Raw genomic sequence first — 24,935 nt, forward strand, 5'->3', positions numbered from 1 at the left:
AAGTGAGTGTAGAGGCGAAGAATAAGATACCTGAAAATTGTCATGAATTTTTGTCAAAGGGAAAGTAACTCCATATCCTGCAAGTGAGGCAGGAAAACCAATCATTATACTCAGGGATACAGGAGCAACCCAAATACTATTACTGGGGAAAGATATAATGTTTCCACCAGAGAGCGCCTTGAACACTGACGTTTTAGTTAATGGAATAGATGGGGAGTATATAGCTGTACCTTTATACAAAGTACGCCTGGAGAGTGACTTAATATCTGAGATGGTAACTGTAGGACTTGTCCACAGTTTGCCAGTAGAGGGAATTGATCTACTCCTAGGAAATGATTTGGCCAGATCAAAAGTATCAGTTTCTCCTCCAAATACAGAGGAACCAAGTGAAGTTCAGAAACAGAGCAATTACAGGAACAAGTTCCAGGAATATTTCCTGCGTGTGCAGTCACCCGAGTAATGGCGAAACAGGATCCATTGTCGGAGATAAAAGTGGCACCATAAACAGATAGCCAAGTATCTGAAACCTTATTTGGGGATTTAGATAATCCAAATGAGATGTTTAACAGATCTTCTATCATTGCAGCACAGCAAGCTGATCCAGAGTTATACCAAATAGCACAGATGGCTCTGACAGAAGCTGAGGCAAACAGAGTTGCAGAAGGCTATTATATGGCGAACGGGGTTTTGAGGAGGAAATGGAGACCGCCTCATAGACCTGGGGGTAAAGACTAGACAGTTGTTGAACAGATAGTGGTACCACCTAAATATCGCCAGGGCTTATTAAGGTTAGCACATGACATATCTTTTGCAGGACATAGGGGAATTCAGAAGACCAAATCACATAGAAGTCAACATTATTACTGGCCAGGTTTTACAAAGGATGTGAGTCAATTTTGTAGGACATGCCAAATAGTGTGAAAACTGCAACCTACCATAAAACTGGTACCACTGGTTCCCATACCAGTGATTGAGGAACCATTTAGCAGGGTATTGGTGGACTCTGTAGGACCCTTGCCAAAAACAAAAGCATGACATCGTGCTTACTATCATGGATATGGCTACTCGATTTCCAGAGGCCATTCCTTTGAGGACAATTACTGCTAAAATAGTAGTAGAAAAGTTTACCCAATTATTTACTAGATGTGGGTTACCACTTGAAGTTCAATCGGATCAAGGTTCTAATTTCATGTCTAAGATATTTCAAGAAGTCATGGGCAATTTGGGGATTAGACAGTTGAAATCGTCAGCATATCAACCACAGTCACGGAGCTTTAGAGAAGTACCACCAAACTCTCAAAACAATGATTAGAACATACTGTTACAAATATCCACATGACTGGGATAAAGGACTGTACTTTTTCTATTTGCCATCAGAGACTCACCAAATGAATCTACAGGCTTCAGTCCTTTCAATTGGTTTATAGCCATGAAGTAAGAGGACCTCTAAAACTTATAAAAGACAGATTCTTGGAACAAAAGAATGAATCTTTGATACTAGACTATGTATCTGTGTTCTGGGAAAGGCTCACGAAAGCTTGCGGTGTGGCTCAGGAACACCTTAAATTGTCCCAAGCCAATATGAAAAAATGGGCAAACAAGAATGCAAATGCCTGCAATTTTCAACCAGGGGATGAAGTAGTGGTGGTGTTACCGTTACAAGGATCAAAAGAATGGGTAAGGTAGATTACTTGATTGACACCCCTGATCGTTGGAAGAAGAACCAGTTGTGTCATATCAATAAGTTTAAGCAATATTATCGCAGGGAGGAGGATAAGCCAGTACAGGTATGTCAAGTAATCGAGACTGTTGAGAAGGAAAAGGATAGTGAGCATGAGACAGAAGGAGACAATTCTCACATTGAACCTCCAACTATCCGGTTAGCAAATACAGAATGGCTAGGAAAATTGGACAACATTGGGTGGCACAGTGGTGCAGTGGTTAGCACCGCAGCCTCACAGCTCCAGCGACCCGGGTTCAATTCTGGGTACTGCCTGTGTGGAGTTTGCAAGTTCTCCCTGTGTCTGCGTGGGTTTCCTCCGGGTGCTCCGGTTTCTTCCCACATGCCAAAGACTTGCAGGTTGATAGGTTAATTGGCCATTATAAATTGCCCCTGGTATAGGTAGGTGGTAGGGAAATATAGGGACAGGTGGGGATGTGGTAGGAATATGGAATTAGTGTAGGATTAGTATAAATGGGTGGATGATGGTCGGCACAGACTCGGTGGGCCGAAGGGCCTGTTTTAGTGCTGTATCTCTAAACTAAACTAAACATGCTTTTGCACTTGGAGGCAAAACAACGTGAAGACCTAACCAGCCTTTTCACAACATTTAAGAGTTTGTAGGGATAAGCCAGGATGTACAACCTTAGCCACACATGATGTGGATATAGGGGGAACTGTTCCTTTAAAATAACATCCTTACCGCTTAGACAAACAGGCCCAAGTAAAAGCAGAGATCCAGTACATGCTGGAAAACAATTTGATCAAATCTAGTCAAAGCAGTTGGAGTTCACCAATAGTTCTCGTACCTAAATCTGACGGGTCAACCTGATTTTGTTTAGACTACAGAAAAGTCAATGCAGAAGGCAGACACCTACCCAATTCCGTGTTTAGAAGACTGTATTGACAGAGTGGGCAGCGCTAGGTTTCTGACCAAGATCGACTTGTTAAAGGGATACTGACAAGTTCCTTTGACTCCTCGAGCCAAAGAGATGTCAGCTTTTGTAACACCAACAGTCTTTATCAGTGCTGGGTGATGCCATTCAGGCTGAAAAATGCCCCAGCCACTTTTCAAAGACTAATGAATCAGGCGGTAGCCAGTGTTTCCAACTGTGTTGTGTATCTTGATGACGTACTCATATAGTAACACTTGGGAAGAAGACTTAAACCAGCTAAAAATTCTGTTTTAAAAAGTTACAAGCCGTGGACTTGGTGCTAAATCTGGGAAAAAGTGAATTCGGAAAAGCAAGAGCAACTTACCTCTGACACATCATGGGGCAAGGACAGGTATTGCCAAAAATGGCAAAGGTTCAAGCCTTAGTAGAGTTCCCTATCCCTAAATCTAAATGGGAAATAATGAGATTTTTTAGGGATGTGCAGTTTTTACAGGAAATTTGTATGGAATTTTAGTACTGTAGCTGCTCCATTAGAGCACGTAGCTACTCCACTGGACTGTGTACTCTACTTGTTAGGGCCCCTACTCAGTGATACAAGCTAACAACCCCACTGCCTTGTGGGTGTCTCAGGAGAGACTAAAGCTAAGGGAGTAAACCCTAACAGAAAATCTGGAGCGGAGCCCCTAAAGCGGTCATGTGTCACCTTTGGCATGTTTCCGGCAATTCCTGCAGCCAATCTCGTGCCAAACGTTGTGCTCTGCACTCCTTTGGACCCCACTAGGAAGGTCAAGAGGGGGGTTTTGACCCTTGGGCAACTCATAACCTCCATACATTTTGCCCAGGCATGTGCCATGTTAAGGTCACTCCACAGTCGCCTCAGTGACCAAAACAACACGGAAGGCAGCAGTTATGGTTTTAAGTCTAGCTCAATTGGCGTGGAGATTGGGCATCACGGGTTGCCTTTGTCGGTGAGAGAGGTCATCGCATCTCATTGACAGCTACTGCCCACCTCAAATAGGGCAGCCCCCGGTCAGAAAGGTTCTGGACCACCACAGTCCACCTGCTTCAAAGGGTGCTTGGAGCTCAGGGTGGTTGCCAGACAAGTGGACTGTAATACTGCACCTGTCGGAAGATCTTACACAAATCAACGACTCTCGGAAGGCTGCCATCAGCGCTCAGTAGACTCAATGTGAACATTGCAGCACTTCAGGAGACACTCCTCCCTGCGAGCGGATCACTAAGGGAGCAAGACTACACCTTCTGCTGGCAGGGTAGGGATCCAGAAGAACCAAGACAGCATGGAGTGGTCTTCGCCATCAGAAACTCTTTGCTCAGCATGATGGAGCCACCTACAAATGGCTCGGAACACATACTGTCCCTCCGACTGCTCACCGCCTCTGGTCCAATACACCTACTCAGCATCTATGCTCCAACACTCTGCTCCCCACCTGAAGTTAAAGACCAATTCTACGAGGTACTCCATAATATCATTAGTAGCATTCCTAATACTGAACATTTGTTCTTGCTGGGGGACTTTAACGCCAGGGTTGGGGCCGACCATGACTCATGGTCCTCCTGCTTCGGGCGCTATGGCGTTGGAAGGATGATGAGAATGGACAGAGACTGCTTGAGTTGTGTACCGACCGCAACCTCTGCATCACCAACTTGTTCTTTCAAACTAAACCCTATCATCAGGTTTCATGGAGACATGCAAGATCACGTCGTTGAAGGCGAGCCTCCATAAGCAGTGTTCAAATCACACACAGCTTCCAAAGTGCGGACTGCGACACTGACCACTCCCTGGTGTGCAGCAAAGTTTGACTCAAACCAAAGAAGTTACATCACTCCAAGCAGAATGGCAGCTCGCACATCAACACTACCAGAATTTCTTACCCACAGCTGTCACAAGTTTCTCAATTCACTTGAAAAAGCCCTTCAAAACACTCCTGCAGGGGATGCAGAGTCCAAGTGGGCCCACATCAGAGATGCCATCTATGGCTCAGCAATGACCACCTTTGGCAAAAGTGAGAAGCAGAATGCAGACTGGTTTCAATCTCACTCTAAAGAGATGGAACCAGTCATAGCCACCAAGTGCACTGTACTGCTGAACTACAAGAAAGCCCCCTGTGAGGTAACATCCTTAGCACTTAAAGCCACCAGAAGCGCTGCACAAAGAACAGCCAGGCGCTGTGCAAATGACTACTGGCAACATCTATGCAGTCGTATTCAATTGGCTTCCGACACCGGAAACATCAGAGGAATGTATGATGGCATTAAGAGAGCTTTTGGGCCAACCATCAAGAGGATCGCTCCCCTCAAGTCTAAATCAGGGGAAATGATCACTGACCCAAGCAAGCAAATGGACCACTAACTAGAACTGTACTCCAAGAAAAATGATGTCACTGATACCGCCGTAATGCAGCTCAGTCTCTGCCAATCATGGACAAGGTGGACGAACAGCCAACAAACAATGATGCCATCGATTCTGTAGCCAGCAGAAAAGCCCCTGGAAAGGACGGCATTACCACTGAAATAATGAAGTGTGCCAAGCCTGCTATACTCTCAGCACTCCATGAACTGCTTTGCCTGTGCTGGGATGAGGGAGCAGTACCACAGGTCATGGTGATACCAATATCATCGCCCTCTATAAGAACAAGGGTGACCACGGTGACTACAACAACTACCGTGGAATCTCCCTGCTCAGCACATTGGGGAAAGCCTTCACCTGAGTCATTTTAAACAGACTCCAGAAGCTGGCTGAGCATGTCTACCCTGAGGCACAGTGCAGCTTTTGAGCAAAGAGATCCACTATTGATATGCTTTTCTCCCTTCGCCAGCTACAGGAGAAATGCTACAAACAAGGGATGCCCGTCTACGTTGCCTTCATAGATCTCACCAAAGTCTTTGACCTCGTCAGCAGACGTGGTCTCTTTAGACTACTAGCAAAGATCGGATGTCCACCAAAACTACTGAGCATCATCATCTCGTTCCATGACAATATGAAAGGCACAATTCAGCATAAGGGTAAATCATCAGATCCCTTTCCCATCCTGAGTGGTGTGAAACAGGGCTGTGTTCTTGCACCTACACTGTTTGGGATCTTCTTCTCACTGCTGCTCTCTCACGCGTTCAAGTCTTCAGAAGAAGGAAATTGCCTCCACGCAAGATCAGATGGCAGGTTGTTCAACCTTGCCTGTCTTAGAGCGAAGACCAAAGTATGGAAAGTCCTCATCAGGGAACTCCTCTTTGCTGACGAAGCTGCATTAACATCCCACACGGAAGAGTGTCTGCAGAGACTCATCGACAGGCTTGTGGCTGCCTGCAATGAATTTGGCCTAATCATCAGTTTCAAGCAAACGAACATCATGGGACAGGACATTAGAAATGCTCCATCCATCAATATCGGCGACCACGCTCTGAAAGTGGTTCAAGAGTTCACCTACCTGGGCTCAACCATTACCAGCAACCTGTCTCTCGATGCAGGAATCAACAAGCACATGGGAAAGGCGTCTGCTGCTAGGTTCAGACTGGCCAAGAGGGTGTGGAAAAATGGCGCACTGACACGGAACACAATAGTCCGAGTGTTTCAAGCCTGTGTCCTCAATACCTTGCTGTATGGTAGCGAGGCCTGGACAACGCATGTCAGCCAAGAGTGACATCTCAACGCATTCCATCTTCGCTGTCTCCGGAGAATCCTTGGCATCAGGTGGCAGGACCGTATCTCTAACACAGAAGTCCTCTAGGCAGCCAACATGCCTCGCATGTATGCCCTACTGAGCCAGTGGCACTCGAGATGGCTTGGCCATGTGAGCCGCATGGAAGATGGCAGGATCCCCAAGAAGCGAGCTCGTCACTGGTATCAGACCCACTGGCCGGCCGTGTCTCCGCTTTAAAGACATTTGAAAATGCAACATGAAGTCTTGCAACATTGACCACAAGTTGTGGGAGCCAGTTGCCAGCGATTGCCAAAGCTGGCAGACAGCTATAAAGGTGGGGCTGAAGAGAGGCAAGTCGAAGAGATTCAGCAGTTGGCAGGAAAAGAGACAGCAGTGTAAGGAGAGAGCCAACTGTGTAACAGCCCCGACAACCAACTTTACCTGCAGCGCCTGTGGAAGAGTCTGTCACTCTAGAATTGACCTTTATGGCTACTCCAGCGCTGCTCCACAAACCACCTGTAGGCACTTACCCATTGTCTCACGAGATGAGGCCAAAAGGAAGCTGCTCCATTAACAGATTTGCTACCAAAAATGAAAAACAATATAGTATGGTCAGATGAATATCAGGCAGCTTTTGAAAAGCTAAAGGCAATCTTAACTAATGAACCAATGTTTGTGGCTCCAAATTTTGCTAAACCCTTTAAAATAGCTCTCAACACTAGTGACCTGGGGGTTGGTGCAGTCCTATTGCAGGATGACAAATCGGGCATAGAGAAGCCAGTAGTGTACTTTTCAAGAAAACTAAATTCCCATCCAAAAAAAGTATTCCACTGTGGAAGAAGAAACATTCAGACTTTTGCTGGCTCTCGAACATTTCGAAGTATATGTCCGCCAAGACTATAAAGAAATACTAATATACACTGACCATGACCCGTTAACGTTTGTGGAAAAATTTAAAAACCCAAAATGCTAGAATATTTAGATGGAGTTTATTGTTACAGCCTCATCATTTGAAAATTGTACATATTTTGGGGAAAAGCAATGTTATTGCAGAAGCTTTGTCACGAATCTAACCATGTTAACTTATATGGATGGCGATGGTACAAAGAAAATGCTGTAAATTATCAGTGGAGTAAATAGGCACATGAATGTGAAAAGATGTTAGTGTTTTTTCCCAGTTTCTTTTTTTTGTGCATTGTAATGAAACGCATTTTTAAGAATGCCCTTTCATTTTGCCAAGGGCAGATGTGTCACAGAAATGTATCTTTTTTTTTCTCCTTGAATTAAAACAGTGCATCTTTAATACAAGGAGAAATGCTTTGGATTTTCTGAGACACAGTGTGCCAGCTGCACCTGTTACCCTAGGCAACAACAGGACAGAGGTGTCACCTGGTATAATGTTTCGATTTGACTGTGTGTAAAACTTGCAAAAACTGGTCTGAACCAGACTCACCAGCAAAGCATACTGAAGAGAAAAGAGCTGTCCATTCTCTCTCAGCAGAAATTCTACAAAGAGCTACAGGCCAAATTCATTGCCTAAAGAGGAAATAACCCTTTTAAGAGACGATTTGGTATTGCTGAAGGAACGGTTGATGTCTGCGGCAGCTGAAGGGCTTGAATGCCTATCAAACACATAATGCTTCATCAAATCCAAATGAAGACTTCAAGTAGCATTTAACTATTTCCGCATTAGAATACCTCATCCATCAGGAACGTAATCCACAAAGACTTATTTATTTATGTATTCTTAAGAAACAGCTAATTTTTTAAAAACACCACTTTTAAAACTGGTTAACTACTGTTATTTTTGAGTGTGACTGGGGAAGTAAGGTTAAAATAAGAAGTTATAAGGTCTTTAGACATAGGTTTATCTTCATAGTGCTTAAGATTTAGTTTTAATAAATAGTTAATTTGTTGTCATCTAAAGATACCTGGTTTGTTTTGTTTTATTCCAATGGTTAACAGAGTGTTTAATTTGACCTTTTTCTGGTTGGGTGGGAAAACTTTAATAATATGCTGCAACCTGTGGAGTGACTGGACTGAATTGACAGTGCATTGTTCCTGCCTCATTCGTAACACTTGCAACAACCACTACCATCTTCCTTTTGTGCTAAGTATGACTCCAACCAGTGGAAAGTTTTTCCCCTGATTCCCATTGACTCCAGTTTTTCTAGGGCTTATTGATACCACACTCAGTCAAATGCTGCCTTGATATCAAGGGCAGTCACTCTCACCTCACCTCTGGAGTTCAGCTCTTTTGTCTATGTAATGAGGTCAGGAGCTGAGTGGCCTTGATGGAACCCAAGCTGAGCATCAGTGAACAGGTTATTGCTGAGTAAGTGTCTCTTGATAGCACTGTTGAAGAGACCTTCCATCACTTTGCTGATGGTCGCGAGTAGACTGATGGGATGGTAATTGGCTGGATTGGATTTGTCCTGCTTTTTGTGTACAGGACATACCTGGGCAATTTTCCATATTGCCATGTAGATGCTAGTGTTGTAGCTGTACTGGAATAGCTTGGCTAGGAGCGCAGCCAGTTCTGGGGCACAAGTCTTCAGTACTTTTGCCAGAATGTTGTCAGAGCCTACAGCCTTTGCAGTATCCAGTGCCTTCAGCTGTTTCTTGATATCACGTTGAGTGAATCGAATTGGCTGAAGACTGGCTCCTCTGGTATTCTAGCTGCCCTTTTTTTCAAAACTTTGTTTTCTCCTGCAGCATTGGGCAGTATCTGGCATCTTTTTGTTACTGACAGCTCATAGGTACCTTTGCAAACTTTCTTACCATTCCTGCTTTTCCCAACCTTACTCCATCTTATATCTCTGCTTCTTCAGTTGTGCTTCTGTGTCAATCATCAAATTATCACAAGTGTGTTTGTTCAGCTGGTCTCCAGCCCTAATGGTTCACTCTTAGTCTGAGGCTTGAATGGCCTTCTCACTGTGATTGCTCACCTACCAAATCTAATACTATTCACTCATCCCAGAAATTCGCTCACTATTGTCTGCTGTTTGTAAAACCTTGTGTGCAAATTAACTGTTGTTTGACTGTGTTGCAAAGGTGACTGCACTTCAAAATTAATTCATTGTGAAATGCTTTGGGATATCCTTAGGGTGTGAAAGGCTCTGTATTAATTCTGTTTTTCCTTAGTAACATGTATATAAATATAAAGTCCCCTCTCATAAGTCGTCTTTCAAGGAACTATTATGCCAAATATCAGAATTTACATATCGACTGTACGATGAACATCTGCCTTCAGTGTGGTGGAAGGATCTATGCAAGAGAACTCAACTTGATGTTCCAGTAGCCAAAATCCAAAGATGTGTACTGGGCTGACCTGCTTTGCCAAAGAGACATATTCACTGTGAGGCTGTCTCCCCCTCTAGGCTGTTGAGCATCACTATATGCTTTAGGTATCCTTGCCTGCAACTATTTCTCCTTCTTGCTACTAATTAATCTCTCACTTTGTTCCTCAAACGTCACATACATGTTGCTATCCCCAACTCCCAAATTCTATATTTCTGCATGTTTAAATTTTAGCTATCAAGGAAAAGCAATTTTTTTTGAAATTGTGCAGTGTAATGAGTAAAATATAGGCTTGAAACTTTCAAAGGATTCCTTGAGATGCAATCTGTTAAGTAACTGGCTTGAAAGTAATGAATAAATTATTTGTCTTTTCTTTCAGCTTCTGTTTAAAGGGTGAGAGTTTGGATGGCAATTGTCCTGCTGTTATAGACTATACGCCGTATCTAAAGTTCACACAAAGGTAGATTCATCCTAATTTATGTATTGTTTTTCCTCAAGGATACAGTTAGATAATAGTTAAAAATCTCAAAGCCTGACTCCACTAAAATTCTCAACCTCAGCTTATTCATATGACACTAATATGCCATGGGGAAAAATTGAAGTCTAGCTGATACTCAGCAGTAGTTAGTGATACTTTGCCTCCAAACTGTATGCTGTTGTTTTCGCAGTCACATTTGGAAATTAGTTCACTGATATCTTAGATAAATCTCCTGAATTACTCAGGCTATAAATTACTTGAGTGCAAGGTAGGATATTGGTGTTGAGAGACACAAACCACCAATGGGCACTTCTACATTTTATGATTCTCAGAAAAGTAATCTGTTGGTCCTGGGGACACGATAAAGTGCTGTATAACTGCAAGTTCTTTCTTTTCATTTTAAGTCTGTTCTCTGAATAAGCAGGTTTCCAAAGGGGAAAATCAAAAGTGTGGTTGCTTAACATTGCAGCGTGTAAGACATTAGGGTGTATCTTTTTTGTTTAAACTTAAAAGAAAAAACCTTTACTAAATTGTCAGTGGTTTATAGCTGGACTGTTTAACTTTAAACTTAGAGGAGGATGTACCCTTGTTTTTCAATAGTTATTATGAGAATTCTTCGAACCCAGAATCGCAGAAATAAACATCTTGTTAGACACTAGGTTACACTCTGCTTTTTTGCCATTGATTTCATCCCCTTGTCTGGACACTTGCTTAGGCTGAATCAAACTGCACAAAATCTTGGTCTTCTGTTCAACCCTGAGCTGAGCTTTAAACCCCACATGTATTATAGCTACTTCCACCCATGTAGCTTTGCTTGCCTTCATTCCTATCTGAGCCACTCTACTACTAAAACCCTTACTCAGGCTTTGATCATCTCTAGATTTAATTATTTCAGTATCCTCTTTGCTTTCTTTCCACCCTTCAGACTCTTAACTTGTTCACTCAACTGCCCATATTGTATCCTACATTAAGCCCTGATTGGTCATCACTCCTGTTCCTGTTGAACTACATTGGCTCTCTGTCCCCCAAATTATTAAATTTATAATCCTCCATCTTCAAATCCTTTCACCGTTTTGGACTGCCTGATCTCTACAGCAGTGCAACCTCTTCCAGCCTTTTATTCTCTCCACTTCCCTTCCCCACTCCTCTCCCTTCACCATCACCCTCCCTCCACCACCCCCTGCTCCCCACCCAACTCCGCGTCTCGGTTCTCTTACTCAGGCTTTTGTGTGTATCCTCCGCCATTGGTGTTATGGCCTTCAGCTGCCTAGCCCTACTCCCAGGAACTCCTTCCCTAAGCCCCTCCATCTGCACACCTCTCTCCTCAGCAAAAGCAATCTTTATTGTCCAAGTTTTCAGTACCTCTCCGTTACATCCTGCATGGCTTAGTATCCATTTCCCTATCCGCCAATATTTGTGAAGTTTTTGGGATTTTTCTTTCTCTACAGTAGTGGCAATGCAAATTCTTGGGAATTTTAACCTACCTTGCCCAGCAGGAATGTGACAGGCATGCATTTAAAATAGCTGTGAAAGCTTTACCATTTAATTTCTGTTTGATTCCCACCTGCCAGTATCTGAGCTAGGCCTGACTCAGGCAGCAGTCTCATTAATATTTGCAAATTGGTGCCCTATGATGTCATTTGGGCTCTGAAATGCATGTTAGCAGCCTGCAAAGGTGGGGCATCTGCTGCAAATGGCCCGACCAGTGAAACCTAGCAGGGAACAAGAGGAGACCCTCCTCTCCATTTCCATGATTTGCCTTGGTGCTAGTGGGCAGTTAGCTGTCTTTTTCTAGTTGTTTTAGTCACGTATCTGGCCAGCAGGAAGTAAATGAGGTCCAGGGGTTAGAATCATTTGGCCTCAAATTGTTGATGTTGGGCAGGTCTGTTGCTCGCCCTGCCCACCCAAAACTCACTCCAAGCTAAAACCCTATTGTAGAGTCAGTGAAATAATGACCTCCAAATGGTTGCTCCAGCTTCCCAACTGAAAACAAAACATTTTAAAATTCATGTTTTTGATTTTTGACCTTTCAAAACTGAGCAATGTATTGAATGGTTGGCCATATTTGTTTGATTTTGACTCTGATTGCAGCTTGCTCACAACTGCAGCTTGTGGTCAGTCTTGCTCCTGGCATGGGGGGGCAGTGGGGTGGGGGTTGTTAATTACTTGAGCATTCAAACAAACTGTCTACAAAACCTGGTTATTCGAGAACAAACTGTTTAGCTGAGTGGCTATTTCCAGAGGATAGCAAGTAATGAAACCTATCAAAAATAATTACATGCAGTAAAATGGCAGCGCTTCTGGAGTGTGTCATCTATTCCAACATCCCAGTACATAAACTCACATGAATCCAAAGGTAATTCTCTGTTAACACTCTGTAATTTGAAGCATAAGTCGTGCCATTTTATAGGAAGACTCCAAGTTAATCTATCTTCCAGTTTTCTGTCTCGCTGTGCTCACAGTTGCAGAAATAATTTACTGCTGCTGTTTCAGCTAAATCTGATTCATGAAATGTCATCTTATTGGCAAAGCTCTGAGAGCATCAGCAGTGACGAGGAGGAGTTGCGGACTTTGGGAAGCAGCAGCAGTGAAGGCAGCACCCCCGAGAACATTGGTCCACCTTTCATTACTGATGAGCACAGTTGGTACAACAAGTGCAAGCGAGTGGAGCAGAAGTTCAGGCTGGCATTGGAGCAGAAGGTAATTCTCATGGCTGAGTTGGTGACCTGCATTTTTCATTGATGGGGAGTAGCCACTATAATCCTCTATTGATCAGTTCCTGATGTAAACTGTTCCCTTTAAGAGGAACAGGCACTTTTCCATGCCCTGTGGCACAGAGGTAGATTCAGAATGCACAGCACAAAAATGTTACCTCCCACCTGGGTAATAGTGTCTGTTTCCCCAGGATCAGTGAGATAGAAAATTACATTGGATTCTCTTCCAGTAAAATTCTATATATAGAGAATAAAGGAAAAGAGAGAAATTAATGTTTTGGATGCGAGCCTTCTTCAGAAACTGTAATTGGAAAGATAAGCAAGTCCCTTTGTGGGGTGAAGGAAGGATTAACAAAAATAAGGAAAAGAGCCAATAGATACACCAATCACAAAGAAGAAATTAAAGACTTGAATGACCTACAGACTATTAGAGAAAACAAGTTAACACTCTAGGCACTGAACCTCAGCCAGAGCTGTGTTTTGAAAAAGGATCCACATTGTAAGAACCGAGCCCTTTCCCTGAATGATGATAGACGTACTCCACATGCCCTTCACCCCTTACTAAAGAGAAAATGGGGGATTATATCCTAAGGTCTGAAGTGCCTAAAGGTGAGGTTTAGATGAGAGAAATGTTTAGGTTTCCAAAAGTTCTATTGAGATTTTTGGAGCAGCGCAGGAGGTCAAAGGTGCAAAGTTTCCTGGCATCAGTCTGTTGAGAGAACAGATGTGTTAATTTTATGGATATAGACCCTCCGTCAGAACCAGGAGAAATTAAAATAAACAGCAACTAAAAGGAAAACAACAAAGGGAATGAGAAAGGAAGAGGCACACACAGAAAATAGGAGATAGTTAAATGAATGAAGTGATAGAAACATGAGATAATAGGGAATTATAATGAGAGAACTTAAAGACATGTGTATAGCTGAGGCAATGGTGGTAAGTTGGTTAGACATGGAAGCATAAACAACTGTCAAAATGCAACAGGTTCCATTTGGTCCACCATCTGAAGGGAAGAATTTAAAGGCAAACATGTGCAGAGTGCAAAAGATAGCTATTCCTTTACAGCATAAACTCTGGTGGAGGGAACTGCAGTTGAGTCTCATAAATAATAAGGAACAGTGAATTGTACTTTGCCATGTCACACTTTCTTGACGTTAATTATGTTTGAGTTATGTACAACTTCTTTGCACAATTATGTATTACCAAGCTTCACTTGTAATGTCCTTGAAAAATTACAGGTTGTGTCAATCTTGAGCTTCCAATGTTGCTATAGGTGTCCTGAGATTTAATCTCTCAGTTCAATATCCTATGAACACCTCTGATCCTGTGATTACATCCTGTGATATAAGTGGAAATCTGATAACACACAAAAATCACACTTTTTTCATAAATCCCCGTTGTGTGGAGCAGGGCCAGACACTAATGAATAGTTTAATTTAAAAAAAAAAAAGTTTTTCCAATTGATAAAACAGCAGCAGAATAAATGAAACCAAAAGACAATGCTGTTCCAGATGACTTGGACAGTATATTAAGAACTGCAATAAAATGCTGGAATCTGGGGTTCAGATTACTTTCAACTTTATTCTTGTGTATAGCTTCCTTTGGAGTTGGTTTGTTTTACAGCTTCAAGGTATTGTCCAGACATTCCAGCCAACTCATCTCGAAGAAGACCAGAAAACAGGCTTTTTTACATTTGTCCTTAGGATGTGGGAATCGATGGCTAAGCCAGCATTTATTGCCCATCCCTAATTGCCCATGAGAAGGTGGTGGTGAGCTGCCGCCTTCAACCGCTACAGGTACACCCACAGTACTTTTAGGACGGAGTTCCAGGATTTTGACCCAATGACAGTCAAAAAATGGCTATATAGTTCTAGGTCAGGATGATGTGTGACTTGGAGGGGAACTTGTAGGTGGTTGTGTTCCCAGGTCCTTCTAGGTGGTAGAGGTTGCAGGTTTGGAAGGTGCTGTCGAAGGAACCTTGACGAGTTACTGCAGTGCATCTTGTATATGGTACACACTGTTGCTACTCTGTGCCAGTGATGGAGGAAGTGAATGTTTAAGGTAGTGGTTGGGAGTCAATCAAGCGGATTGCTTTGTCTTGGATCGTGTCGAACTTCTTGAGTGTTGTTGGAGCTGCACCCATCCAGGCAAGTGGAGAGTATTCCATCGCACTCCTGCCTTGTGCCTCGTAGATGGTGGACAGGCTTTGGGGAGTCAGGAGGTGAGTTGCTCACTGCAGAATTCCCAGCCTTTGATTTGCCCTTGTAACCATAGAATATGTGTGGCTGGTCTAGTTCAGTTTTTGGTCAGTGGTAACCCTCGAATGTTGAAGATGGGGGATTCAGCAATGGTAATGCTGTTGATTGTCAAGGAAAATGGTTCGATTTTTTCTTGTTCCAGATTATCTTTGCCTGGCAATTGTGTGGTGCGAATGTTACTTGCTCCTTATCAGCCCAAGCCTGAATGTTCTCCAGGTCTTGCTGCATGCGGGCACGGACTGCTTCAATATCTCAGGAGTTTTGAATGGTACTGAACAGTATACAATCATCAGTAAACATCACCACGTCTGACCTTATGTTGGAGGGAAAGTCTTTGAAGTAGCTGAAGATGGTTGGGCCTAGGGTATTACCTGAGGAAGTCCTGTAGTGATGTCCTGGGGCTGAGATTATGGGCCTCCAACAACCACAACCATCTTCCTTTTGTGGCAGTCACTCTCACCTCACCTCTGGAGTATAGCTCATTTGTTCATATTTGGAGCAAGGCTGTAATGAGATCTGGAACTGAATAAAATCTTCCTTTGACACAAACTGCAGACTGACTGCTAACATGTTAATGATACACTTAATGGACAAAATGGGAGACTAAAAATATATTCCAAGACATCCAATGATAGCCATTTATTCTTTAAAGGGAAGTGAAATGGGAGTAATTGGAAAGAATATTATTAGGAAGCAAAATAGTAACCAATTAAGTAATTACTAGGGACAAGCCTGAGGGTTTTCTATCTGATAACCTAGTCCGTTTCCACATGTGCACTGATGACATCCAGCTCTACCTCACCATCACCTCTCTGGACCCCTCCATAGGGACTAAGTTATCAGAGTACTTGTCCGACATCAAGTACTGGATGAGCAGCCATTTCCTCCAGCTAAATATTGGGAAGACCGAAGCCATTGTCTTTGGTCCCTGCCACACACTCTGCTCCCTAGTCACTGATGCCATCCCTCCCCCGGCAACTGGGGATAGGCACTAACCTGTTGTACCACGGACATTTGACAAAATTATTGACTCAGCCACGGACATGGGGGCAATTCATCTGTAGGTAAAGTGTGTAGCCAACCTAATGCCATCAAAACACAGTCCAATTTAAAACACATTTTCCCCTATAAATAAAGTAGCTAAGCAAAAAAACACCAGTGGAGAGCAGCACAACTGTATTAGCTAGCTAGCAAGTGAAATAGTATGCAGTGCCATTCTGAATTACTTTTGTTGACAATAGAGCATGCCACACCATGTGCTAGTGTTGCCTGAGCATGTGGCTAGCCAGCTAAACCATTACATGATGAAAAAACAGGACTGTCAAGGGAGATGATGGCACAATGGTAATGTCACTGGACTAGTAATCCAGAGGCCCAGGCTAATGCCATGGGGACAAAGGTTCATTAAATAAATTAATTAAATTATTTTTTAAAATCTGGAATTGAAAACCAATCTCAGTAATAGTTTCATGACACTGTTATCGATTGTCATAAAAACCCATCTGGTTCACTAATGTCCTTTAGGGAAAGAAATCTGCTCTCCTCATCTGGTCTGGCCTACATGCTACTCCAGACCCACAGCAATATGGTTGACTCTTAACTGCCCTCTGAAATGGCCTAGAAAGTCACTCAGTTGTCAAGGGCAAATAGGGATGTGCAACAAATGCTGTCTTTGCCAGCGATGCCTACATCCCATGAAAGTATTAAAAAAAAAGTAACTTTGTCATTCAACCAGTAAAATAGCAAATAGTTTTCCATACTGGATAAAAAGATTAGCCAGCTGTCCTAGTTGGCTACCAAGCTACTAATAATAAATTGATGTCAGTCAGGTGTTACGACCGAGGTGGGAGGAGTGCACTGTCTTTTCTAGTTTCACTTCTCCACAGGTCACAACATATATTTAAATGTTTACCCAGTCATCGATACTGTCAATCATAGACTCTGCTCTTCATCCCAGAATAAAATACACCAACCAGGTTTCTTTAATAAGCAACAACATTATCAGTTTATTATAAAACAAGATTTAATCAGTAACGAAACGAAGCATTAACACACAGATTGAAATATGGAAGTTCCCTTTTACCTTAACCCCTCAAACATACAGACACAAACACACACACCAGATAACTGAAAAATAAAGAGATTTTGTCTTTAAAGCTCTGTTACAAAAAAAAAAATACTTTGGCCAAATATTTGCTAATTCTTGAAGAAAAAGGAGATGTGGAATGATATCAGTTGTCTCTTTATTCTGGCATCCCAAATACGCATAGATGGCTGTCACTGGGATCTTTCTAGAACAGTTCTTTTCAGGCGACGTTGAAGATCAGTTTGGCAGGCTTTCCCGGAGAAATGCGGCAGCAGGGGTTTCTGGCCGGCCTTTCAGGAGGAATGCAGCATCAATTTCTCTATTTCTTACACTTGATTCTCAGGAAGTTCTCAGAGAGATAGAAAAGGGTGCTGATGGTGACTGTTTTCTTGGCTGTTTTTTTCTAACTGCCTTCAAAACAGTTCACATCCTAACACATTGTCCAAATTAAAAGCAAAAACAATATCTCCAATCAAGCTTCCTGACTCCTATAAATCTTGACCTGTCACTTCTCTGTAAACATCTCCCCTAGTCAAACAGCCCCTGCTGCATAATTATCTGAAGACAGGTGACTTCCAGTAAATATTGCTTTCGAACAAGACCTCTGTGTCCTTTCGATGACCTCAGTGAAAAAAACATCCATTGGAATCCTTTTCAGTTTTCCCAATTAAAACAATGCCCGTAATTCTAAAATACATGAGTCTTCAAAAAAAAATCACTTAAAAAATATAAAAGCACCGTCATAGCACAGTACTGAGCCCTGGGGCAACCCATTAAGTGCTTCACCATCCCCCCATCACCAGCCCCAATATTAACCAACACCTGTTATTTGCTATCCTCCAGTAAATGTATTTTTTCTCCAAACCCAAGTTTTATTTGTGTGGAATTTAAAGTACACAACATCATAGTGTTTACAACAGTCAATGAGAATTGTCACATTCAAAGCATTTTAATACTGTGAGGTGGACCAAATTCAAAGTCTCACTTTGACATCCCTAATGAGTGGGTATTAAAAGCCAGCATTTCATACCGGATGGATTCAAATCGACGTGCAGCGGAGCCTGTTTTAAAGCAGAGAAGGAGGTAGAAATGTTAACACTAACAACGAAGCAAGCCATAAATTTATATTTATGGTCGCCACGGCAATTAGGCTTTCAAGGGTTATAAAGGCTCTTGATATGCAGCTTGAGAGCCATCACTGGTCAAAGCCAGTACTGAACAATGGGCTGACGGAAAATCAGCAACTGATTTTACATCAGAATCAATTTTATTAATAGAAAATCATCCACTGTATATAATAGACTGCCAATTCACTATTACCACATTTCGTGCTATTGGCATTGACCAATTTCACCCCATAACCTTTCTTCGACAGGGTTTCTTTCTAATTGTCTCTGTCTTCTCCATAATGTTACTTGCTGCTTCATGTTCTAGGACCTAGCCTGATGCCCCGATGATCCTGATCCTTTGTAATTACTTTTGTTCCTGGTAATTTTAAATGTCTTTCTCCAAATCTTTAAAGGACCTCACATTTTACCACTGACGCTGTCCGTGTACGGACGCATTGTCGACCCCTGCCAGCAACTATCTGAGGCTGAACCAGACTGTTCCCAACCTTGGTGTCACATTTGACCCCAAGATGAGCTACAAACCATACATCCATGCCATCACGAAGCATGCCTATTTCCACCTCCGTAACATCACCTGACTCTGCTTCTGTCTCAGCTCATCTGCTGTTGAAACCCTCATCTATGCCTTTGTTACCTCTAGACTTGACTATGCCAATGGCTGACCTCCCACTTTCTACGCTCCCTAAACTTGAGGTCATCCAAAACTCTGCTGCACATGTCCTTATTCACACTAAGTCCCGTTCATCCATCACTCCTACGCTCACTGAACAAAATTGGCTCTTGGTTAAGCAACGCCTTGATTTTAAAATTTTCATCCTTGTTTTAAAATACCTTCATGACCTCACCCCTCCATATCTATTGTCAAGAAAACCTGCTATGCCAAAGGAAGATTTTTTAATTCATCGACTAGAAACTTACATTAAACGTTTAATGAAACAAAAACAGCTGGAATTCTACAGTTAAGATTAGATTAGATTAGAGATACAGCACTGAAACAGGCCCTTCGGCCCATCGAGTCTGTGCCGACCATCAACCACCCATTTATACTAATCCTACACTAATTCCACATTCCTACCAAACATCCCCACCTGTCCCTATATTTCCCTACCACCTACCTATACTAGTGACAATTTATAATGGCCAATTTACCTATCAACCTGCAAGTCTTTTTGGCTTGTGGGAGGAAACCGGAGCACCCGGAGAAAACCCACGCAGACACAGGGAGAACTTGCAAACTCCACACAGGCAGTACCCAGAATCGAACCCGGGTCCCTGGAGCTGTGAGGCTGCAGTGCTAACCACTGCGCCACTGTGCCTTAACTTTTTTTCAAAAAGCTGGCAGCCAAGATGGCCACCGCACTTTCCAGTTGAACACCTTGCACATTCCAAGGTCTCAAAGAGGACATACATGTCTGATGAATCTGTACCCAAAACAATGGCTTGCTCTATTGGGTGAACCACAAGAGATTGCTTTCATTAGCAGGACATTCAATGCCATCCTGGAACATTAACCTTGAATGGGCCAACCCTTCCTTAGTGTTAACGTCTGAGGCCTGAGGAATTGAAATTCCTAAACTTGAATCTCATTAGAAGGTTCCAGACAATACACTGAGGCAGTAATGTGACCATCTGCCCATCTCTGTGAAAGCTGGGAATTTCACTTGGACAAAGCAGACAAGGCAGTGACTCATTCTGGGCAGAAGCCAGAAGGACTGTCTCTCTCTCTCTCTCTCTAGAAGGCCTTGTGGGGGCATGCAAAGCCTAGCTGCTGTTTGCTGGATCCAAGACAAAGACACCCGGGGAAGAAAGCCACCTACAATTCTGCCTACAAGAAAAGCCTGAACCAGGTGGGCCAGCCACAGACTGATTTGCCAGCCAAAGGCTTCAGGAACACAACTTCAGTCAAAGGACAATGGAAACATCCAACCCCACAGACTGTGTATTAATTTTTATTTGTTCTGGACTCTAATCCAACCACACATCTACCCCTCATCACTCTGTAATCTATTTGTGTGTGTGTGTGTGATTCTCGTGTGAGTGTGTGCGTGAATGTATAGAATAATTTTATTTTATTTAGATCGGGTTTAAATTGTTAAGTATAATAAACTCACCTCTTTCTTGTTTAAACTCAAGAAAACCTGTCTTGTTCTTTTACGATCAAAACAAAGGTAACACATTCACTGAAATGGTAAGCACATTCACTGTTTAAAAAGGAATAAACCCTGTTACAGTCAAATAAGAAGGGCAAGAGGGGGAGCCTTGTGACCCCTGCTCACCTGATTGTAACACTATACAATCTCCTCCAGCCTCACAACCCTCCAAGACAACTGCGCTGCTCAAAATCTGGCCTCTTGAACATCCCCGATTTTAATTATTATTGCTTGCTGCTTAAGTCCTAAGCTCTGAAATTCAATGCCTAAACCTTTTTGCCTCTCTACTACTCTTTCCTCCTTTAAGATGCTCCTTTAATCAAGCTTTTGGTCATCTGCTCTAATATCTCCCAATGTGGTTTGATGTAAAACTTTGTTTTATTATAATGCAGACGTTGGTTTACAGGGCACAATTTTGAAGTTTGTAGATGATACGAAACTTGGAAGCATTGTGAACTGTGAGGAGGATAGCGTAGAACTTCAAAAGGACATAGACAAGTTGGTGGAATGGGCAGACAGGTGGCAGATGACGCTCAATATAGAGAAATGTGAAGTGATTTGTTTTGGTGTGAGGAACATGGAGAGACAATATAGAATAAAAGGTACAATTCTAAAGGGGGTGCAAGAGTAGAGGGACCTAGGTGCATATGTGCATAAGTCATTGAAGCTGGCAGGACAGGTTGAGAGAGCAGTTAATAAAGCATACAGTATCCTGAGCTTTATTAGTAGGGGCATACAGTACAAGAGCAAGAATGTTATGTTGAACTTATATAAGACACTAGTATGGCCTCAGCTGGAGTATTGCGTCCAGTTCTGGGCACTGCACTTGAGGAAGACATGAGGGCATTGGAGAGAGTACAGAAAAGATTCATGAGAATGGTTCCAGGGATGAGAAATTTCTGTTATGAAGATAGTTTGGACTGTTTCTCCTTGGAGAAGAGAAAGCTGAGAGGTGATTTGATGAGGTATTCAAAATCATGAGGGGTCTGGACAGAGTAGACAGAAAAACTGTTCCCACTCATGAATGGATTGAGAATAAGAGGACACAGATTTAAAGTATTTGGTAAGAAGAGCAAAAGTGACATGAGGAAAAACTTTTTCACGCAGCGAGTGGTTAAGGTCTGGAATGTACTGCCTGAGAATGTGGTGGAGGCAGGTTCAGTTGAAGCATTCAAAAGGGAATTAGACTGTTATATGAAGAGGAAGAATGTGTAGGGTTACGGGGACAAGGCAGGTGAATGGAACGGAGGGCAGTGCTCTTTTGGAGAGCCAGTGTGGACACGATGGGCCAAATAGCCGCCTTCTGCACTGTAAGCTGTGATTCTGTGATAATGCTCCAGTGAAGTGCCTTGGAATGTTTTATTACATTAAAAATGATATAGTGGTGGTATCAGCAGTGGTAATAAATAGGAATCAACATGGCTTCAGAAGAGGGAGATTCTGCCTGGCCAATCTTGTCTATTAAGGAAGTGCTTCATCAAATGGACTGGGAAACCTTATAATGCAGTGTACCTGAAAGTCTTTGACAATCGTACTTATGAAAGTTTATGTAGTTCCGAGTACTGCTTGCTTTGTTAATGTACCTTGACATGCTCAGTGCTGAGTATACTAACCCTCCTTGATCACTGCTGACACCATTCATGGTATGTATGTGGCTTCAGTTTTTTTTTCTTCCCATGTACAATATATAATTTTCCTCTGCTTTGCCCATTTATAAATTTTGGGGTAGAACATCTAGTTTGCTCTGGCTTTACCAGCACTATTTACCCAAAATTGGCCAAACCGGTGCAAAAGATTAAGGAATTTCGAGCACCAAATTTGTTCCATGCAAATCTAGTTTCCAGAACCTTCTTCGCTGGTTTATAAACATGGCTCCAGAAGTTAGCCCCGCCCACAAAACTGCTAGTAATGACTCTGCTTTTGTCATTTTCAGCTCCTTTAGACCCACCTTTAGTTTAACTTATTGTCCCATTACTATCTCCTTTGCCTTGTACTATCATTCTTTTTGTCATTTAATCACTGTTGCCTTCCACCCTACCACAGACGTTCCTTTTTGTTCTTTCTCTTTTCATCCCCCTCCCCCCAACCTTTGCACATGCTGAAAACCTGTTGCATCTCTAAATTTTTCCATTTCTGATGAAAGGTCAACCTGAAACATTATAACTCTGTTTCTGTCCACAGCTGTGGCCTGATCTGCTGAGTGTTACCAGCATTTTCTGTTTTTATTGCAAGATAATTATGGATGAGGAAGGCCATTTGACTGTCTGTCTGAATTCATCCATTTGGAAAGCCCCCATTGCAACACCCAATTGCTTCTTCAATATCTGGAAGTTCACTCTATGTGGTGATCATTCTTGTGTTTAAAAAAAAAATCCTAAATTTACCTTTTACGAGTTTGAACCTGTGTTCTCTTATCCAATGTTTTCAATTTCATTTAAAATAAGATTGTAGATTCACATTTTCCATTTCCTTATCCATCATATACCTCAATAAAATCATCTCTCAGATGCCTCCTTTCAGGTGAAAAGCTTGGCTCTTCGATATTACCTTTATAACTCAGACCTTGTACAGCAATGATCAGCCATGTGGCTCTTCTCTGCACTGTCTCCAGTGGTTGAATGTCTCTCATGTGTCTCAGCAGCCAGAATTGGATAAAATATTCAAATTGCAATCTGATTAGAGTACTGTATGGTTTGATCATGATTTCCTCTGACTTTTTATTCGTTTGTGGGATGTTGGCATTTATTGCCCATCCTAATTGTCCTTGAACTGAGTAGCTTGTTAGGCCATTTCAGAGGGCATTTTAAGAGTCTGGAGTCACACGTAGGCCAGACCAGGTAAAGATGCCAAAGACTTGCAGGTTGATAGGTAAATTGGCCATTGAAAAAATTGCCCCTAGTGTAGGTAGGTGGTAGGAGAATTGAGGGGATGTGAGAGGGAAAATGGGATTAATGTAGGATTAGTATAAATGGGTGGTTAATGGTCAGCATGGACTTGGTGGGCCGAAGGGCCTGTTTCGGTGCAGTATCTCTCTATGACTCTATGATAGGACATTAGTGAACCAGATGGGTTTTTACAACAATCGACAACAGTTTCATAGTCACCATTAGACTAGTTTTTTATTATTCCAGATTTTTATTAATTGAATTCAAATTTCACCATCTGCCGTGGTGAGATTCGAACCCATGTCCCCAGAGCATTAGCCTGGGCTCTGGATTACTAGTCCAGTGACATTACCACTACACTACCACCTCCCCTGTTGTTTCCTTCTGTCTTGGTTAAGCACTGATCCCTGTAGTTAATTATGGAATTGCTGATATGCACTGGTAGGACATGAATATTGAGCCTGCCAAAACTGCCAGTCACTTACAGCTTTGTCCTTAACTAGTTCAACACCATTCATGGATTGTGTGTTGCCCATTTTTATTCCTTGTGTGCAGTACTCTGGGATGAAAGATGAATAAATATTTTCACACCAATTTTTACCAACTATGTAGAAGTGAGAATGTGAGTGTATAGGAGGACAATGTAGAAATAGTATTAGAGTTAACTGGAGATGAATTGGTTCTTCTAATGCAAGCAGAAACTGCAGCCTGGTGCTTTGATCTGAGTGCAGCATTGGGAGAATGTGTCTGGCTGTATTTTTTTTATTCGTTCATGGAATGTGAGCATCACTGATAAGACCAGCATTTATTGCCCATCGCTAATTGCCATTAAGAAGTGCTATTATCAACTCAGTGTTGCTTGGTGGTTGTTTTTCACTTTTCCTGGGTGCAGCTGAAAAAAAATTAGAGATTTGTGAAATTAACATGCCTGCTTTACTTGCAGAACAAACTCAAAATGTATCCATAAATAGATAGATAGAAAAAATGAAATAAAAACAAGAAATGCTGGAGATACTCAGCAGGTCTGGCAGCATCTGTGGAAAGAGAAGCAGAGTTAATGTTTCGGGTCAGTGACCCAAAACGTTAACTCTGCTTCTCTTTCCACAGATGCTGCCAGACCTGCTGAGTATCTCCAGCATTTCTTGTTTTTATTTCAGATTTCCAGCATCCACAATATTTTGCTTTTATTTTAGATAGAAAAAATGTCTTTTGTTTTGATGTTGTCCAAAGCATCTTTTGGAGGACCACCTCCATTTCGCTGCCAGAAACATTTGTCACTCATCTTCGACCTCCTCTGACTGCAAGTCCGTGTGGTTCCCAGCACTACCTTTGGACTAGATAAACCGCCATTCCCCTGTTCCCAGCTTATCCCTTCTTGCTAAATTGGCCAAATCTTGAGTTTGAATCCTTTAATCAGCCAAACCTAGCTCCACCACTGATTTTTATTGGTTGTAATTAAAATCAGAAAGTCAGTAGTGCCTTCAGATTCCCCATTTGTCTTAGAATCATAGAAAGCTTATGACACAGAAAGTGGCCACTTGGCCCATCGTGTCTGTGCCAGCCGAAAAACATTCCACCCATTCTAATCCCACCTTCCAGCATTTGGTCCGTAGCCCTGTGGATTACGGCACTTGAGCCGCAGATCCATACTGCTTTTGAATG

The 24,935-nt window shown here is 42.4% G+C and overlaps 1 protein-coding gene across 4 annotated transcripts in view; it reads left to right on the forward strand.

Annotated features, from left to right (window-relative positions):
• The window catches only part of rundc3b (RUN domain containing 3b), a 174,492-nt gene that overhangs the window by 99,704 nt on the left and 49,853 nt on the right, over nt 1–24,935 (forward strand). For 3 of the 4 annotated variants that reach the window (XM_068013114.1, XM_068013088.1, XM_068013096.1), the window contains exons 6-7: nt 9,952–10,032; nt 12,582–12,750. In XM_068013114.1, the coding sequence (XP_067869215.1) occupies nt 9,952–10,032; nt 12,582–12,750 (250 nt within the window). The remainder of the gene's footprint in view (nt 1–9,951; nt 10,033–12,581; nt 12,751–24,935) is intronic. The other variant, XM_068013104.1, reaches the window with a different exon arrangement.

The sequence above is a fragment of the Heterodontus francisci genome, chromosome 2, assembly GCF_036365525.1.
Source record: "Heterodontus francisci isolate sHetFra1 chromosome 2, sHetFra1.hap1, whole genome shotgun sequence".
NCBI classification, from domain to species: Eukaryota; Metazoa; Chordata; class Chondrichthyes; order Heterodontiformes; family Heterodontidae; genus Heterodontus; species Heterodontus francisci.